Genomic DNA, 21077 nt, shown 5'->3' with positions numbered 1-21077 from the left:
GTATCAATAATTTCAGTCACTTACCTGCTATCCTTAGCCTCATCCTTCTGAATTATAATTGTAAAATAAGCTGCTGCTTTTTGCTGTCTCCCATCTGAAAAACTTTAAGGTCAAAAGATTGATGATAGACTTCAAATTTGTATGCAGAAAAATAAACTTGTTTTCTATAATTTGCAGTGCGTGCACATGTGAAAATCTAAGGATAGTTAGTTGTTATTGCTTTAAAATCATGAAGACTATAACTTGCTTTATAAGAAAAGCTCCATGGCTAATGAATTTTCTCTTTTGCTTGCCCGACTGGTTGATGGAATCAGAGAAATATTTTATGTTTTTTACAATAGTGCTTTCATTCTCTACTGGAAATGTATAGGGATTTGAGTTGCCAATCTTTGTTAGTGCGTACCCTCTTCATTCATTTTATCATTTGGTTTCCTTATTTTCAGTTTTGTTCTGTATTAGTGTTTCAAAATTCTCATTTGAATTTAATAATTGCAGTGAAACATATAGATTTACAAAGGAGAATCATTAAGTTGGCAATTATATATATATGAGTGTGTGTATAAATGCACACAGTAGTCAATAGTTCATTCATTCTCTGTGTTTCTTGTTTTCTCTGTAGTAGCTGGCACACTGCAGATATTTTATATAAGAAATTATACCTAAAACTCAAGTGCAGTGGGAATGTGTAGGATGAAAATAGCGACCATAGTCTTGTATCATTTTTTCAGGCACACAACTCTCAATCAACTTATGTAAAAGCCTCTTTGGAAATTTATAGATTGTCTCTCCTCCACCTCCCAGGCCCTTACCAGTTCTTTTTAAAAGCAGGATTGAGTTTGGATTCTTGAATCTAAAATCGTGAATGGTGTGGGAAGTACACAAACTGCAAATCTTTTTGTCGTCAAAAATAGGCAGTACAAAAGCTCTGCTTTGTTTGCTCTTATCTTACCATGCCTACAAGGCTTGTCCTTGCTAGGTGCCGTGCTTTTATGATATGCCTTTCTTAGCTATGGAGAACCCAAATAGAAGCCCTCCTGGCCATTAAAATGGCAGTGTCACTTCTTTTTGACCACAGATGATGGACCCTATACTCTCTGAGAGGGCTTTTCTCAGACATGGGTCAATGAGTAGTGCCCACTCAGCAGTTATTTTAGTTTATAGGCTGAAGTTCCTTGAATTCCAGAAGAAAAGGCAGTCATTGTTTCTCTGAGCCCATTGCCAGATACCTGATCATTTGATAGTAGGTGCTGCCAACCTGAACAGCGGGGGCAAGCAACCTTTTCCTCCTTATCTTGGCCTAAGATACCATCCTTGTCAAGAAAATGGAGATGGATCATGCTGCTCTAACCTTGACATACATCATTGTCAAGCCATGCTATTGACTTTCAGAGATTGGCCAACAAAAACAAAGTACTGTTTCTGGTAGCAGAACTTACCTTGGATCTGAGAATGTTCATGATGAGGGAGTACAAAGGACCTACTACGTGAAAGATCATAATTCACAAATGAACTTCTTTTCTGTGGCAAGTTCCCTCAATACCCTGAAATGCTGTCTGGCTGTTTGGTAAATATGGTACTTATTCCATCTCTAACTACAGACAGTGGCTGGTTGCTCTTTGAAACTGTTTAGCTGTTTCCTTCTGGTTTTATTTCAAGGGATATTGGGGTGGGGAAGCCATTGGCAGTGGAAGATCTAACTTATTCAACTAATAGTTTCTAAAAGACCATTTTCCTGATACATGGTTTTGAAAAGGAGAGGGACAAATTTATTTTTTAGTTGTTGTCCCAAGCTTGCTGCTCCATCCCTCTTTCTCTGCATTTTCAATCTTAATTGTTTCAGATTTCATTTCTTATTTTTTGCAACTTTGAGACCTTCTACACCTTAAGTTTCATGGACCAGAAATAATAAGTAATGCCATTTCAAAGAAGAACGGTATGCTGTGGTTATCACTATTTTCATATCACTTGACCCTGATTCTAGACTTGGTAAAACATGTTTTGTCACAGTTAAAGTAGTATGTTGTAGGATTTTCTTAATTTCCAAAGCCTTTTTACTTTGGAAATTTACTTAATTTCCAAAGCCTTTTTACCTTTTTACTGATTTTTTTACTAGAAATTTTAAGAAACAATTATTTAAAATTTTCATTACAGCTGGGCATGGTAGCTCATGCCTGTAATGTCAGCACTTTGGGAGGCTGAGGCGGTTGGATCGCTTGAGGTCAGGAGTTTGAAACCAGCCTGGCCAACATGGTGAAACCCCATCTCTACTAAAAGTACAAAAAAAGTAGCCGGGCATGGTAGTGGGTGCCTGTAATCCCAGCTACTCGGGAGGCTGAGGCAGGAGGATCGTTTGAACCTGGGAGGCAGAGGTTGTAGTGTGCCGAGATGGCACCACTGTACTCCAGCCTGGGCGACAGAGTGAGACTCCATCTCAAAAATAAAATAAAATAAAATAAAATAAAATAAAATAAAATATAAAGTTTTCATTGTGGGGATTGATCCTCATAATTTGCTTGAAAACACACAGAAGCATTTTCAGGGATAAATGAGCCAGTAGAAAGAACAACCCATCTTAATCATCATTCCAAACCGGAAACCTTACCATTGGCTCAAGGGCAGTGTGTGGTCGTCTCTTTCTGTTCTATGAACTAACTCCAAACATCACCTCAGCTGAAAATTATTTTACTTATTTAGCACTGGTGCCCCTCCTTCCATCAAGCCATTTGTTCTTCCTTTCACCCATGTAGGCCAAAATCCTAATGTTCGTAGTATGCCCCAATCTCCCAAGAATTTCTGATGCATTCACTGCTCTTGCTTGTCTTCCAGTGTTTACACTGGTACATTTAATATATTTTTTGGCCCTCGCTTCATGTTGTTAGGGCTGACATCAGTAAACTATTTATATTAATTGAGCTCTTTTATAGGGTATAAACCGGGAAACCATATTATATACCATGTCTATTTAGAAATTGTTTTAATTGTTGCAAGTTAACAGATTTCTACTCAGGTCTACAAGAAGTTCCCATAACATTTTAATCCATCTACTGTACAAGCTAGAATAGCACCTTATACATCTCAAAAAAAAATTGATTACAGTCCTAACTCTTATAAGACTTTTTTTTTTAAGTAAGACATTTTAAAAAGTATGCCTTTGCATCGTTACTCACTCCAGCATGCCAGCGTTTAACAGATTCTGATTTGGATTATGCTGTTTTAATTAAATCATATATTTAATCTACTTTTAGTATTACAAGTATTAACATTTGTCCTCTTTCTTTCTCTTTAATCTATTTGCATTTCTGTGCATGAAAGAAAGAAGAGAGAGAAAAAACCCAAATATCACCTTAGCATTCTCAATTGCATATTTCTAAGATTGAAATTTAGAAAAACTGAAGAAAATATCATTGCCAACACTTCCATTTAGAAAACCTGAAGTTCCAAAAGCTAGTAAGTCAATGTATAGACTTTTTAAAGCCTTGCCTTTAATGTTCTATGCTGGTAGTTGACTCTATTTTCCTTCTATTTTTCTATTCCTTTTCTGGAAGGAGCAGATGGTATGGTAGGATCAATAGTGGGATAATGTACATTTGGATGGGTGAATTGAGGCCTGTGTTTTTGTTTTTGTTTAACCACTAATAGCTATGAATTCGTGCAACTCAGCTAATCCCTTTCATAATTTTTTCAGTAATTTGTTATATGTAAATGGGTTGCACTAAAATCCCCAATTGGACTAGATGACTAGGTGTTACCCATTCAAGTGTGATGAAGTAAGTTAGGAAGTGTGTTCTGAAAGGCAGTAGTATGTACAAATTGTGAGAGAAAATAAAGAGCATACTGAAGAGTTCTCTTAAATTAGTAGAACTAAAACTAGTTCATTTTGACTAGAGAATAGGATGAAATGAAGTGGGGTAGTCATAAGGAATTCATGGAAAGATAAGTTATTGTTAGATCTTGCAAGATGTATTAAGAAGCATATACTTTATTCTAAGAACACTGAGAGCTGTTTATGTTTTAGGTATGAGAGTGTCATGATCATTTCTACTTTGGAAAAATAATTATAGTAACAATGTAATAAATCCATAGGAGAGAGGCCAAGACTAGATGCAGAAACCAGTTATAAGTAGGGTTGCCAGATAAAAAACAGGATGCCTGATTAAATTTAAAGTTCAGGGGAAAAAATGAATTTCAGGAAAACAAATTACTTTACAGTATAAGCATGTCCCAAATATTACAGGTTATATGTAAATGGCCTAAGGACATAAAAAGTGTTGTAGTAAGAAGGAAGCCAAAGAAAGAGTACTTTTAGTGGAAGTAGGGTGGTGGAAACCAGATTACAGAGTTGAGGAATGAATGGAAGATAAAGACGGTAAGTCAGTGTTTGTAAACAAGTCTTTCAGAAATTGATTTGAAAGGGAAGAAACAAGGCATTTATTTCTCTTCCTCTGAGAAGTTCAGTGGTCACTTTTCTTATGTCGCTATTGTTAAGCCAAATGACTATGAACTGTTTAATTGTAAATAACACCAAACATATAATGGGACCACAAATAAAGAGAAATTATTTTTAATTTGTTTCCTTTGTAGGCATCAGTAAAATTTTCCTAATAAACTTTTTCTTCTTTCTGTCATTCTCTCCCCTTTCATTCTGAATGATGTACCTTTCTGGAGAATTTCAGGTCTGCTCACTTTTTTACCAAATCCAGTTGTCAGACTGCTTGAGGCCTGCCCTTCCCCTCTGACTCACTGGAATCTCTTTCTCAGCTGTCTGCCCGTCAATGGATGGAAACAAGGTGTAGCATGATCCCCTGCCCAGACAATTAACCAGGGGAAAGGGTGAGCTTCTTGACTCTCCCCTACAAAAGCATTTGTGAGGGCTTTTTCAACAAGGAACGTTTTAAAGACAGGGCTGCTTTTAATACTTGAAATGCTCATTTATGCTCTATACCTACTGGCACTTAAGATATTCCTTAAAAAGCACCAGTCTATCATGGAAAGAAGTTGCTTATGTACCTTGAGAAAAAGTTCATTTCCTTTTCCTCAAACTAATCAAAATTCCCTTTAAACACCAATCTCCTTCTCTCAGCAGTACCTAAGAGTTCAAATGCCTAATGCTTCCTTTAGAGTTCCTGTTGTGTCTGAAGTCAAATCTTTGACGCCTTACCTAATAACTACCAGCTTAAGGTCTCAGGTTTCATTGGCAGAGATTCTCTTCTCCTTTTTATTTTTAAAAATTTTTTTGTTTTAGGAAAAGAGAAAACGGAAAACACCACATCAAACTGAGCTCTTAGTCCCAAGTTTATATTCTCTAATAAGATGGATCCCAAGTCTTAGCTCTTGACCTCTGAGAATAAATTCATTAGCCTTTATAAGCAGAATGACAGACTGTTTGTTATCTACGTTAATATTGATCTAATTGCATAAATTTAGCCTGCATGTTAGATCATTGTTTTAATACATTAAAATTCTATATTGGGGGTAAAAATTATCAACTAATCCTAGAACAATTCCATGAAGCAAAGAAGGAAAACTAGACAATATAGAAAATGTTAACTTCTTCCAGGAAAGATATGCATAATGTTTTACTATGCCATTATCAAAAATGGTCTCTAATGAAGTCTAACGAAGACTATTTTAATATAATATATTTAATTTTTCAATTCATTGAAGAGGTGACCATGTAGATAAAAATGCATGTTGTTGTTTTATTGCATCCAAGGCCAATAGTTTTCACAATTACTTTTGCTGGGACATATATGGCTATAACCTAGTTATTAAAATGGACCCCATATTAAGTTGTACTTCCCTTAATCTGGATTGGACTTTATGTTCTGACCACAATTCCCTGACACCAACTGAGTATCCTACAATTCAATCTAACTGTAACTTCCCAGAGTTAGCAGAGACTCCACAAACAGGGGGGTCAGTCCGACAAGACTGCCCCACTTCAGACTCCAGTTGCAAGTCTCCGGTGTCCTCAGGCCACCTGCACTTCTGCCTAGCCAGCCACAGACTAAGACTCGCCACAATCCCTTCAGTTTCAATAATTTGCTAGAACAACGCACAGAACTCACTGAAAGCTGTGTACTTACAATTATAGTTTTATTATAAAGGATACAACTTAGGAAAAACCAAATGGAAGAGACACATAGGGCTTGACTGAGGTGGGGAGTATAGCGATCATCCATGTCCTCTCCTCGTGGAATCTGAGTGTGTCTCCCTCTCAGCTTATCAGTGTTTTCATCAGTCAGGAAACTACACTGTGTTTTAGTGTCCAGAGTTTTTATATGGGGTTTTATTGCATAGGCAAGATTGATTAAATCATTAGTTACATGATTGAGCTCAATCTCCAGTACTTCTCGCCTCCTGGAGGTCAGGGATGGGGCTCAAAGCTCCAACTGTTCAATTCCATAATTGGTCTTTATGGCATGGCCAGCCCCTCCCTTCAGATTCTCTAAGGCCCCGCCATCAGTTACCTCATTAACATAAACTCAGATATTGCCTAAAGGAGCTCATTTTAAATAACAAAAGGTATTCCATCACTCAGGAAATTCCATGAGTTTTTGAAGCTCTATGCCAGGATCCAGGGACAAAGACCAGATATATTCCTTATTATATCACAGACCTCAAGAGTATATTCAATTCAGTCCCATAGCTTTAAACAAGTGAAATGTTATTATCTTCGTTTTACAGCTGAGGCATCTGGCAGTGAGAACTTACATGTTTGGCCTAGGGTCACATAGCTAATAAATTCTAAAAGGGCTAGAATCCCCATTACCTCAGCCAATGATATGTTCATTTTCTGTGGACATTAATTTGGAGTATGAGACTAAGTTTTGCTAGCAGATTGTAAGACCATATATGAAATATATATGAGAGAAACATTATCTCCTTTCAGCTTGGAATGGGTCACACTGACTTTTAAAAAAAATGTAGCTCTTTTAACCTAAGAAATGCCCCATGTGGAACCTACCTTTATAATTTTCTCACTCTCAGCTTTTTTCGTAACGTATGCCATACCTCCACCTTGCTCAAGAGTCCTGAACATTAGTCTTAATATTTTTCTTGTTAACGATCAGCATTTATTTTATATTGTACACTTAAAAAACAATTTGCAGTATTTGCAGTTGTTGCTCAAGTTTGCTACTGTCATCACTGGCTGGGGAAACTGAGGCAGAGAGTTTTGTCCTAAAACTTATATGCTGATCAACTGTCATCATTTTAAAAATGTTATATCCTACTGCTTTCCAAGTGATTTGTGACCACTTTCAACATGACAAATTTGAAAAATGAATAAATTAGATGTAAGAAAGCAAAAATGAGATGAAGACAAGAATACAAGTAAAGGATTTGTAGAGATATAATAAGAATGTACTGACAAGCATGTTGAGGCATATACAAATATATAGCTCTCTCATTATCTAAGAGGGCAACATTTTTTAAGTTCCAAATACTAAGAGAATTTTCTCATAATGGGAACTGAACAAAAGTCCTATGACCTGAATATTTATGTTCCCCCAAAATTCATGTGTTGAAATCCTAAACTTCAAGGCAACCATATTAGGAGGTGAGGCCTTTAGGTTAGGTCATGAGGACAGAGACCTTGTAAGTAGGATTAGTGCCCGTACAAAAGTGACCCCAGAGAGATCCCTTACTCCTTCTACTTGTGAGCCTACAATAAGTAGGTGTTATCTATAAACCAGAACACAGGCCCGATTAGACACTGAATCTGTAGGTGCCTTGATCTTGGAGTTCCCATCCCAGAACTGTGAGAAATAAATTTCTGTTGTTTATAAGCTCCCCACTGTATGGTATTTTATTATAACAGCCTGAATAGACTAACACAAGAGGCCATAGTGTAGTATCATGGACATTTGCTTCAATTCCAATTTCATAGCCAATATAAAAATAGAATTCATATTGCTATAGGTTTTGGCAGTGCCCTTTCCTTGTCATTCCAAAATCTTAAGTCATTCTTTACATACTTCATTTTGGTTTCCATTTGTTATAATCAATGTCATCCAGAGCTACGATGTTCAGTACTATTGCTACCAGCCACAAAAGGCTGTTGCGCACTTAAATTGTGGGTAGTCAGAAAATGACATGTGCTGTAAGTATAAAGTACATAACGGATTTTGAAAAAATACAAAATATCTCAATAATTTTGAAAATATTAATTTCATGTTGAAATTATATTTTTGATATATTGAGTTAGACAAAATATATTCTTAATTTTAAAATTAATGTTACTTGTTTCTTTTTGTAATGTGTCTTCTAGAAATCTAAAAATTACTCATGTGGTTTACATTTCTATTTAGACAGTGCTTTTCTAGAGAATTGATTTTCACTGTTCTGTTAAATGTCCTACAGAATGCTTTCTCAATGTAAAATTTCAGATAGCCATAGCTTCGGATATATGTTCATACAGCAGAATAATCAGTGCTGAACGAACACATGGATAAAATTAAGTTCTTAAAAGCATAGTAAAAATATCAAGGATATAAAGTTACTGCTTTGGAACACCAGTCTTTCTCATCTCTCAGGAAGCCCACCCCTTTCATGGCAGATCTTCATCTTTCCTAGAGATTATGCACAGAAGCACTGCTGATTGCCAACTGGGAGAGGCCTTATTTTAAAAGATATATGGTGAAATTGACCTTTATTTTGAAAAATTGTGAAGCATTTGGGAACCTTGGAGGAAAATTGTGACTTTACATAGATCTATGTATTTTAATGAAAAGAATATTTTATATGTGTACAAAGGAATGTGAAAAGTGAGTATTTGTTTTTGATATTCTAGAGTGGGAGTTGCATATTGAAATAATAGATTTAAAGGGATTAGATTGTAACTAGTTCACTGACTTAACTTTTTTGACCTTTTAAAATCTATTAATACAAAAGTCTTCAGCAATTACAAATACTCCTTTCATCTTGGGATCCTCAGATTGTAGGTTGAAATCCTAGAACATCTTTGTTATCCTTGGCTATTATTTGTCTATGGAAGACTAAGGGAAAATCCAATGCCATATAGCCTGCTATTGTTCTGCCATTTGTTATATTCTTTACTTTCTTTAACTCTTCCTCCTTTATAAGGAACCACACATTGAAAAACTTACTCATTTAATTCAGTGAATATAGCTAAAATAGTCATATCCATCATTTAGAATATTTCCTTAGATGAAAAGCGGTACTTCATGGACTCCATGAACTGCCCATGGACTCCATGAACTGGTAGAAAATGATAATCATCTTTGTTTTTTTGAATCTTGAAATGAAATTGTTTTTTAGTTTACTTTTTGAGATTCAACCCACTAATTTCCTTATTTACTGATTATTCTTATATGTTAGGCAAGACATAGAAATAAGCTTCTCCAGTTTTCTAGGTTTATTCCTCTTAAAACAATGCCTCTCTCCAGGTAAATGTATGTTGTCATTAGCCTTAGTCACTCACTGCAAGTGCCTATATCCTCATTTCTTCTCAATGCACATGGTACAGCCAGATGGAGATTGATCTGCCTGTTTATTTAGCAGCAGCAGGAAGGACTCTTCGTGCTTGTGGCTATCTTCTCATTTATGGGAGATTAATTCCTTATTTAATTAAAAAGCCATGTCTATCTGTCTTAGTTCTCAATTGTAAGAAGATAGGAGAATTGAACTTTAGAGAAAATTTATAAATACATTTGGAGTACTGGTTCAGCATTTGCCATTAGACTTCATTATTATCAATTTTAATCACATTTCCTACAAAATAAAAAACCTTTGAGAATATGTTAGAGTTAGCCTTCGCTTTCCTCTGCCATTTTTATACATATATTTTTTTAGCAGACTGTACTTTTTAGAACAGTTTTAGGTTTCCAGCAAAATTGGGTGGAAGGTACAGAGTTCTAATATACTCCCTGCTCTACCACATGTATAGCTTCCTCTACATCAACACCCTGCACATGAGTGGCATATTTGTTATAATCAGTGAACCTACAGTGACACATCCTTGTTACCCAAAATCTGTAGTTTATTGTGTTGTACATTCTAATGGGTTTGGACAAATATATAGTAACATGAATCTGCCATTGTAATGTTATAGAGAATAGTTTCATTGTCCTAAAAAATCCTCTGTTTTGCACCTATTCATCCCTCCCTTTCTTCTGTCCCCTAGCAAGCCCTGATCCTTTATAACTGTTTCCATAATTTTCCCTTATCTAGAATGTCATATAGTTGGAATCATACAATATGTAGCCTTTTTGATTGGCTTCTGTCATTTAGTAATATGCATTTTAGGTTCTTTTATGTTTTTTTCATAGCTTGATAGCCCATTTCTTTTTAGTACTAAATAATATTCCCTTTTCTGGAAATAACATCGTTTATTTATCCATTCATCTGCTAAAGGACATCTTGGTTGCTTCCAGATTTGGGAATTATAAATACAGCTGCTCTAAACATCCATTCCCAGATTCCTATGTGGACATAAGTTTTCAACTCATTTGAGTAATACCAAGCAATGCAATTACTGGGTTGACGATAAGAGTATGTTTAGGAGAAATAGGAAGTACCAGGAATCAGTTTTCCCACCTAGGCAATAATTACACTGCAGAATTTATCTGATGTAACTATTTTGGAACTGCAGAGTCTATAAAACGCTTTCAACTTCCAGGGGAAGGCTTGGGCATTAAAGTGTGGTTAACTTTGATCAATTTTATTTCGTAGTACACTAATAGCTACCCATCCACAACCCCAATCCCATGGCAGGCAATTGTGCATGTGTTCCCAAAGCAGCTTACACACAGCTTGTGGGAGCCAGAGTGGGCAAAATGACCTTTGTCTTCTAAATATTGGGTAATTGTCTTCTGATTGCTGAATGCTGCTTCTAATCACAGAGGTTCAGACAGAGATTTGTGATCATTCTTTTTTGTTTTCCCAGGATTGTTGTTCGCTCCTGCTCCTCTGGCTAAAGTGATGTCAGGAGATTTAAAGGGCTCATGCTTTTTTTTTCCCTACTTCTCTTCATTCTTTTTTCTTTTTCCCCATTTGGGAGCCAAACATTAAAGACTAAGACATTCAAAAGCAATTGCATAATTGGAGAAAATTAGAAACTAACTGTAGAGGTCCAGAGAAAGGCACCTGCTCAGAAAAGATGTGAGAGGACCTGAAGTTTACATATCAGGCTGATCCTTGCCATAGACGTGGTCTATAACAATCAACAAAGAAATCAACAAAAACAGTAACAAAAAACAGCAAGTCCTAGAGAAGGGGAAGGATATTTTTTACAAAGTTGCCATATTTATTAGATTCAAATGTCCAGTTTTCAATTAAAAATCGCAAAAAATACAAAGAAACAGGAAAGTATCGCGTATTGCCCACGCAATGCAAAAAAAAAAGAGTACATCAACAGAAACTGCTCCTGGAAAAGACCTGATGGTGGATCTACTAGACAAAGACTTTAAAACAACTCTCTTAAAGATGTTCAAAGACCTAAAGAGAGATGTGAAGAAATTCATGGAAATGATGTATGAGCAAACTAGAAATAGCAATAAAGAAATACAAAACCTAAAAAGAAACAAAAAAGAAATTTTGGAGCTGAAAAGTAAAATAATACATGAAAATTGGACTAAAGGGATTCAAAGGTAGATTTGAGCAGAAACAAAAAGGAATCAATGAATGGGACGATAAGGCAATGGAGATTATTGGGTAAGGAATAGAAAGAAAAATGATTGAAAAAAGTAAACAGAACCTAAGGGACATGTGAGACCCATCAAATAGGCCAATCTAGCCATTTGGAAGTCCCCGAGGAGGAGAGAGAAATGGGTAGAGAGAATATTTCAAGAAATAATAACTGTAAAATTTTCTAAATTTCCTGAAAGATATGAATATAAACATGCCAGAAGAACTCCAATTTAAATGAACTGAAGGATCTTACAAGACTGTAAGCATTTCTGTTTTGGTACTTACAAGACTCATTACATACAAAGGATCCTTAATAAGATTTGTAGATTTTTTTATTACAAACTTTGGAGGCCAGATGCAGTAGGTCAATATATCCAAAGTACTAGAAAAAAAACCTATCAATATATATATTTCCAGATATGTATATGTAATTTTATACATATAATTTTATATATAATCTGTAATTTTATATACATATCTAAAAAAAAATTATCCTTCAAGTGAGGGAGAAATTAAGACACTACCAGATAAATAGAAGCTAAGGAACTTCTTTCCTACTAGACCTGCCCTGCAATAAATGACCAAGGGAATCCTACAAAGTGAAATAGAAGTACACTAGACAGTCACTTGAAGCCATATGAATAAATGAAGATCTCAATCAAGGTACATACATGGGCAATTATAAAAGCTAGTATTATTATCACAATGGTTGGCAACTTCTTTTTGTTTTGTTTGTTTTGAGACAGTCTCACTCTGTTGCCCAGGTTGGAGTGCAGTGGCACGATCTTGGCACACTGCAGCCTCCACCTCCTGAGTTCAAGCAATTCTTGTGCCGCAGCCTCCCAAGCAGCCAGGACTAGAGGTGTGTGTCACCACACCCGGCAAACTTTTTGTATTTTTAGTAGAGACGGGGTTTCACCATGTTGGCCAGGCTGGTCTTGAACTCCCGGCCTTGAGTGATCCACCCGCCTTGGCCTCCCAAAGTTCTGAGATTACAGAAGTAAGCCACCGTGCCCAGCGTTCTTTTTGTTTTTTATTTAAGAGAATAATACATTAGAAAAATTATTAATCTAAAATTTAGTATTTAGAAGTTAACCAAGGAGGTAAAAGATTCCCCACACTAGGCTTAATAGTATTCCAGTGTATATATACAACATTTTCTTTCTCCATTGACCATTAATGGGCACTTAAGTTGCTTTCATGGTTAATATGAGTATGAATATAAATGCTATAGTGAACATGGGAGTGCAGATATCTCTTTGAGATACTGATTTCATTTCCTTTGGCTATATACCCAGAAGTGGGATTACTGGATCATACGGTAACTATAGTTTTAATTATTTTTCTTTTCATTGTTTTTTGGTTTTGGGTTTTTGTTGTTGTTGTCAATATTTTCAGAGACACAGTGTGTCGCTATATTGCCCAGGCTGGTCTTATCCTCAAGCAATCCTCCCACCTCAGCATTCTGAGTAGCTGGGATGACAGAAGCAACCACACCTGACTCATTTTAATATTCTGAGGAACCTTCATTCTCTTTACCAAAATGGCTGCACTTATTTGCATTTTCAGTAACAGTATACAAGGATTTCTTTTTTTCCACACCCTCACCAGTGTTTGTTATGTCTTGTATTTTTGATGATAGCCATCCTTACAAGTTGTAGGATGGTTTATCTTATTGTGGTTTGATTTGCATTTCTCTGATGACTTGTGATTTTGAGCACTAGTTCATATACCCAATAGTCATTTGTATGTCTTTTTTGGAAAAATGTCTATTTAGGTCCTTTGCTCAAGTTAAGGGCTTGTAAATTTTGTTTATCTTTTCAAGAAAGCTAACTCTTAGTTTTATTGATCTTTTCTATTTTTTTCTAGTCTCTATTTCATTTATTATGCTCTGATCTTTATCATTTCCTTCCTTCTAATTTTGTGCTTAGTTTGTTCTTTTTGTAGTTCCTTGATGTGTGAAGTTAGGTTGTTGATTTGAGAACTTTTATTTTCCTTAATGTAGGTATTAATAAATATCTATAATTCTGATACCTAATAAATTCTAATAAAAATAAACTTCCCTCTTAAAATTGCTTTTTATGCATCCCATAAGTTTTGATATATTGTGTTTCTGTTTTTATTTATCTCAATATATTTTTATTCCCTTTTTAATTTCTTATTTGACCCATTGGTTGTTGTTTAATAAGTGTGTTGTTTAATTTCCACATAGTTCTGAGTTGTTATAACTTCTTATTATTGATTTCTGGTTTTATATATCATTATGCTCAGAAAAGGTACTTAAGATGATTACAGTCATGTTAAATTTGTTAAGACATGTTTTGTGACTCAGCATATGACCTATCCTGTAGAATGTTCTCTGAGCACTTGAGAAAAATATATATTCTACTACCACTGGGTGGAATGTTCTTATGTATTTGGTAGGTTCATTTGGTCTATAGTGTTGTACAAGTCTGATGTTTTCGTATTGCTTTTCTGTCTGGATGATCTATCCACTGTTAAAAATGTGGTATTGAAGTCCCCTCTCATTGTATTGCTGTATTTCTCCTTTTTGCTCTGTTAATATTTGCTTCATATATTAAGTGTTCCAATTTTAGGTCCATATCCTCCTGATGAATTGATTCCTTTATCATTATATCATTACCTTCTTTGTCTTTGGTGACAGATTTTTACCAAAAAGTGTGTATTTTGTCTGATATAAGACAAAACTTTTAATTATCATTACCATGGAATGTCTTTCTTCATCCTTTCATTATCAGTCTATTGTGTCCTTAAGGCTAACACAAGTCTATTGTAGTAATTTATTACATGTTCTGGATACAAGTCCTTTGTCAGACATGATTTGTGGATATTATTCTTTTTAAAATTGTGGTAAGAACACATATATGACATCTGCCCTCTTAAATTTTTAAGTGTACAATATACAATACAGTATAGTTCATTATAGGCACAATGTCCTACAGCCCCCTGTCTTTCTTGAAGTTGGAGATCTAGTGAGTTTCATATTTAAAATATAAAAAGGCAAAGAATAATTTACATCATACAGTCTTACCCTAGATAATTAATGGTATCTATTTTGTATGATTACATGTCCATGCAAGCACACTTAGACAAGTATACTTAGATGAATCTCCAAGGAGCTTTTCCCTTCCACCTCCACCTCCTCCTCCTTTTCTTTCTCCTTGACATTGTTCTCCCTTTGTTCTTACTTCCTTATCTTCTGGCCATCCTTTCTCTGACCAGTAGGATTTGAATTGGATTCCCTATGGAGTACATCAACTCCTTTCTGTAATTAGCTTAGTGGAACCACTGTGATGTGATGCAAGAAGGCTTGGCTTCCCTAGACACTTCATAGTCTAGCATACCCTTCATCTGTTGCTCCAGGGAGCCAGATACCAGGAAACCATTATGTTAATACAGCAACAACAGCTCTTATTTTTTCATTCCTATGAAAAAAACACATGTGACCTAATATGATCTTAAGCTATAAACAAGTAGCTAGTATAGCTTAGGCTTTTATGCTTTTTTCCCCTAATGCTCTGGCATTTTGGTCAAAACCAAATCCCTAATCCATTCAGCAAGAGCAGGTGATGCTATCGTGTCCATTGTCTAAACTGGAAGTTTACTGGAAACAATAGTATACTGATGTTATCTAGGAACCTCTTGTTAACATTTTGCAGATTGTCTTTTCACCTTCCTCCTATTTGAACAAGTTATTTTTTCTCCCAAAATTGCTATTTTACGTACTTGCCAGACATTGTGCTAGTTTTGCTTTTCTGAAATACAGTTTACCTTGTTCATCTTACTTTGAAAACTCTTCTTGCTCTATGGCGTTTTGCAAAGATTTAGAAAAATTAGCTTTATATTTTTTCTCACAGCCTTCTTTTGATAAACTCCCAAATGTCCTATCTACATATATAGATTATAGACTAATGCAGTTATTTTGACTTCTCAAGGCCCCTCCTAACTCTCACTCTACCATTTTATTCTAATTTAGTATTCTGTGCTCTTTTATATATGTTGCTTTCTTCAGCCAAGTGTAAATATACCAAATTAAAGTTAATTTGTTTCTTTCCCCTTGACTAAGTGACAGAATTTGTTAATTTTAAGATCAGCCTACAAGAAGTCTAGAAAGCATTTTGAAATGGGTGGAATCCTTCCTTTTCCCCCTCTGGTAACTTCATTATAATGTGAAGATTATTAGAAATATAAAATTATAGCATATTTTTGAAAAATTGATAGTTTTTAAAAATGACTACCATATCTCATAGATTTTTGTGTGTATGAGAATATGAAGAGTTAGATATTAGGCAAGTAAAGTATATTAGTGATTTTCTTTCTCCTCTGATTCGTTTACTGACAATATGCCTTCCTTCCTGCAATTTTGTATACCTCCTTTTAATTTTTTAAGTGAAAATATTTCCTTCATAAATTTCAAATGAATTGGCAGTTTCCTCATTGAAAGATTTTGCACATTTGCAAATGGTATCTTGGAGTCAGTTCCTGATACCAGCTTTGATTCTGTGAGTTTCTACCATGCATGATTGGACAGGAGCAGGGCAGAACTGCTGGGAAGAGCCAAGCTTTCTTGGAGAATGGGTTGGTACCTGTCGGAGGCTCTCCTATCCTGAATAAGTTTCCCAAGAAGAGGCCACCTTGCTAGTCTCAATGAATTTTGATTCAGTCTCCCAGTAACATGAATTGGTCAAAGGTAGGGTTTGGTTCTGCATTGAGTGGAGCAAGTACCTTGATTTCCTTGCCAGTGCTTCAGAATCTCTGGTACTGGCTTGGATCACTTGGATACTGAAAACCTACTAAAAATTCTGGATTGCAAAGACTTCCAGAAAGGGAATTTCCATTGTGACCTATGTATCCGTTGGTTTCACTTGGCCAATATTGCATGTGTTTCCCCTTCTTACTATGTCAAAGAAGGACAATTATAATTAAAAGCTCTAAAGAGAGGCTTCTTGTGTGTATATATAATCAATTTGAGGATGCATCAGCATATTATAAGAGACTGGGAGCCTCTTGCCCCTCTCTCATGTGGTAGTTTTCCTCTTCTTTCTATCAAGTAGCATCTGAGAATTTGGGTTTACAGATCAATCCTAGTTGCCAGTAATGCTAAATCTTGAACAAATTATATTTCTTGTTACTAGGGAAAGTACTGCAATATGAGCTCCACTACATAATGTGTATGTGTTTGTGTGTGTTCTTCCATTTCCTTCTCTCAGGTTATAAAAGTGGTCTGTATTTCTTTTTAAAGTTTATAAAATATAAAGAAGAAAAACAAACCCTCATAACCTTCCTCTCTGTAGCAGTCTGGGGTAACATTATGATGTGAGTGCTTACTATCATGTTTTCTATGCATATTATATTTTATATAGTTGAAATTAGAGTGTATACAAATTCTCCTGTATTTTAAAAAATATTTGCACTTTCTAATGCTATTAACATTTTTTAATATATTTTAAAAGTTAATCATGTTTCTGAGGGCATATTGAGTCACAAAGTTACAAAATACCTATTTTATACATTTATTAAAAAGTTTTTAAAAATACTAATGAAAATTACTATGCTGTAGCTAGAACACTAGTAGTTAATAATATCAATTTCCTTTAAATGAAGTAATTAAATAGTGCCTATAAATAAATTAGCAATGCCAACTCACTAACTCATCACTGAGCCATCGCTGAATTTTTTCTTATGTTTTGTCCTTGATATAGAACAGTGTTTCTTAACCTTTTTTGAGCTACCAACCCTCTGAGAATTCAGTGTAAGCTATGAACCTTCTTTGCAGAGAAATTCATATTTACACTAAAAAACTAATTATAATGATACACAATTATGATATGCTAGGCACTCTGCCAACTGCTTCACATGTGTTATTCTGTTTAATCCTCATAGCAGCACTATAAGGAATGTTCTATTATCCTCATTTTTTAGATAAAGATATTGAAGTGTAAAGAGGTTAAGTAAATTGTGTAAGTCCATAGAGTTACTAAGTGGAAAGCTGGGATTCAAATTCTGATTTTTATTGCTCCAAAGCCCATCCCCTTAATCAATGTGCATGTAATTTTAGGGAGCTCTTGAATTCCTAAAGCCTGTTTATTGATACTCAGATTAAGGACCCCTTACCTGTTACAATCCAGAGATTTTCATTGGCAGTGAAGAGTACATGTGACCAATGAATCTTGCTATTTGTGTAACTTATTTAATTAAAACACAATATTGGTTGAACATCTACTATTTTGAGTGGATATTTGGTTTTGTGAAATGGTCTTTATCCCTGAGGAGTTTGCTATCTATGTGAGAAAACAAGAATTATATACATAAAGCAATGAGAAAAAATACAAATATGAAGTTGAATATATACTCATTAGACATTTCCATAAGCTATATGTGAAAATTAATTTCTTTACTTTGTCATACCTGATGCAACTGTCATTCTTTGATTCCTTGATTTATAAAAGGGGCAATCAAGCCTTAAAGGTCATTATATCCTTTGGGAACCTGGAAGATTCAGTGTGTCATAAAAATGAGGTCAATAAAGTGACTCTGAGAACTAAATATGTATCACATCCAGATTTCTAAATTGTTTCATCAGCTTAATCTATTAGCCCCAGGGAGCATGCCCAATAAGGAAATTCAAGAATGTGTAGCCAGCTCCCAAGCATTCAGACGGGTGATTCCGTTGAGTTGGACATATATAGGATGGCAGAACCTCTTGATAATTGCTGCCATTTTGACACAAGTAGGGTTTGTACTGACAGAGAAGTCTTCAGATGCTTCGAGTGATACAGCATAGACTTGAGTTATGCAGTGCCAAGTGTGACAATCCATCATCCTTGGGAGAAACTATCAAGTATGGGAAGCTAATTTTAGCTGACCACCTACTAATCCAAGCAGTCAAAAAGAATAGCTGTGGCTGTAATTCAAAGAATTGCTGTTAACAGGAGCATAGTATGGGAAAATTGTACATTTAACTCGAATAGCTCCTGTATACAAGGCTATCACAGATATTGGCTATTGTAGATATAAACAAAGGATTATATCAAGCTTTTTATTAACATAGCCTTCATAAAATCGTCATACAGTTTTAGAATTTTACTTTTTTTTTTTGAGACTGAGTTTCGTTCTTGTTGCCCAGGCTGGAGTGCAATGACGCAATCTCGGCTCACTGCAACCTCCACCTCCCAGGTACAAGTGATTCTCCTGTATCAGCCTCCCAAGTAGCTCAGATTACAGGCATGTGTCACCATGCCTGGCTAATTTGTTTGTATTCAGTAGAGACGGGATTTCAACACATTAGTCAGGCTGGTCGCAAACTCCTGATCTCAGGTGATTCACTCACCTCGGCCTCCCAAAGTGCTGGGATTACAGGCGTGGGCCACCGTGCCTGGCCAGAATTTTGCTCTTTTAAAAAAGTTTTATCACTTGGGCAATATACGACAGAATTAATTTATATATGGCATTTGAATTTTCTTACCAAAGCAAGTAGAAGCTTTAGTACTGCTAAGCATGCCATATAGTTTATCTCATTAAAATAAAAAAAGAGGCATTTTTAATTTTAAATGTCTACAATAAGACTTGTGTATATTGTTGTTTAATACATCTGTGCTATATTTTAATTAGTTTAATAAATTGCTTTAAATTTCATTTTGTGTAATGTTCTCATAATTCCTGCAAACTAAGTCATTAGCATTATTTTTAAAAGTGGGGCAAGAGTTTTATGAAATGCTTTGTCTGAGAAGCCCCCAAATGGAAAATATTTTTAAAGAACAGAAGTTCCTAACCTTGTTCACAAATTACCATTTGAATCTATCCAGCCACTAGTTGTTGGAAGTAATTTTCTAGACATATATGCAAATATCTTGATAGATTTTATTGATTCCAAAAGAAGAATATGATACCAACTCTGTATAGTTTCTTAACTTCCGTCCTGGATAGAAATATAATTTGAAGGAAAACATTCCTTTTCATATTTGCTTTGAACAGACACTTGGGTTGTTTTTGAGGTAAATAGGAGATTGGCTGTGGGCTTCATAGAAATAATTGAAGAATAGTCTAACTGCCCAGCTTTTGAATTTGGCATGTGTATGTATGTGCATGTGTGTGTGTATATAGGGAACTTAAGACCTTTTGATTTCATAATAAGCAGGGCTCAGGGACAATAAAATTTGACATTCTTAACTGTTACTAGTTTTTGTCCCTATATCCCTGTACAGCCATCTTCTTGTTAACGACATAGAAGCCAGAGTCATAAACTGAGCATGTACCCAAGGCGCCACTGTAAATTGCAGATAGTATTCATGTAGTCTCTTCAGGCTAAGATTAAATTGGGGTAGAGGAAGGAGAAGAAAGAATTTTTGAGAGTGGAATGGAAGTAGAAGTCAAGGACAAAGAATACGCTAGAAGGATAGACATGTGCAAATGTTCCCTGAGTTTTACAGTGAGATTTATTCAGATGGACCTTTTCATATCTGTAAATATTCCTTTGCTTGAAAGCCAAGCCATGGATTGGGATAGCCTCTGCTTCTGGGGTGTGTGTGTATGTGTATGTGGGGAGGCGGGGGGGGGGGAGGCGGGCAATAATGCAGTCATGAGATAATACAAATAATCAGTGAAGGAATAATTAATGATGTGGCAGGGAATATTTTTTGATAAATGCTTGGGGAATGAGGTGACAAGCGTGAAATTAGAAAATTCCTTCAGCGATCTAAAATATAAATAGCTTTCGGAACTGAAAAGAGTTTCACAGCTGAAGATTTTATTGTGTTGAGAGGAAAAACTTTTTTCTCTCCCCCACTCCCTCCTCCTTTGCAAGTTGTTTGTCCATTCACAAAACAAATACTCTGAAGCCCAGCGCAGCTCATGGGAATAAATTTCAGGTCGAATTAGTACAGTTTCCTTGCTGTCAGGATGCTGGAATTAATGGTGTTTTGATGACACGAATTTTGAAGGGCAAACAAAGAAGCTGAAGGGAGAGAGACATGACTCCTTAGAAGCTTGGTCCTCCTCTCCCCCAGCTTCTCTTGTCTTCCCTGTCATCCGTCTGCCAATCTCCCTGTCCATGGTTAGTTAAAGGCGCTTTTTATCCTCTTTTCTTTCCCACAGAGTTTGCCAGATCCGGCCCGGTGCCTGGGTTCCAGGAGGACACGCTGCAGTTGGCCTTCATCGACTTGAGACAAGTAAGTCTTTGTGTTTTTGTTTTTTGTTTTTCTTTTAAGATGTGTGACTGAAGACCATCAGGTCTTAAGGAAAAGGGGAAGGGAGGGGGATCGGCATTGGCGATTCACATTGGAGACCTAAGGGTTTTCCCTGTATTTGAGGCCACCTCTTTTATTTAGCTATCTGGGATCCTTAGCTATGGTGGAGTTAAAGGTTTTGCGGGTAAAAGGGAAGGCGGCAGTGGGAGGAGGGACACA

At 35.7% G+C, this 21077-nt stretch overlaps 1 protein-coding gene across 1 annotated transcript in view; it reads left to right on the top strand.

Annotated features, from left to right (window-relative positions):
- The window catches only part of EXOC6B (exocyst complex component 6B), a 694448-nt gene that overhangs the window by 491005 nt on the left and 182366 nt on the right, over positions 1–21077 (top strand). The window contains exon 22 of the mRNA XM_030920515.1: positions 20767–20840. Within this exon, the coding sequence (XP_030776375.1) occupies positions 20767–20840 (74 nt within the window). The remainder of the gene's footprint in view (positions 1–20766; positions 20841–21077) is intronic.

This window comes from Rhinopithecus roxellana, chromosome 17, assembly GCF_007565055.1.
Source record: "Rhinopithecus roxellana isolate Shanxi Qingling chromosome 17, ASM756505v1, whole genome shotgun sequence".
Lineage (NCBI taxonomy): Eukaryota > Metazoa > Chordata > Mammalia > Primates > Cercopithecidae > Rhinopithecus > Rhinopithecus roxellana.
The sequence above is the reverse complement of the archived record's forward strand: the minus strand, read 5'-3'. Positions and strand labels throughout refer to the sequence as shown.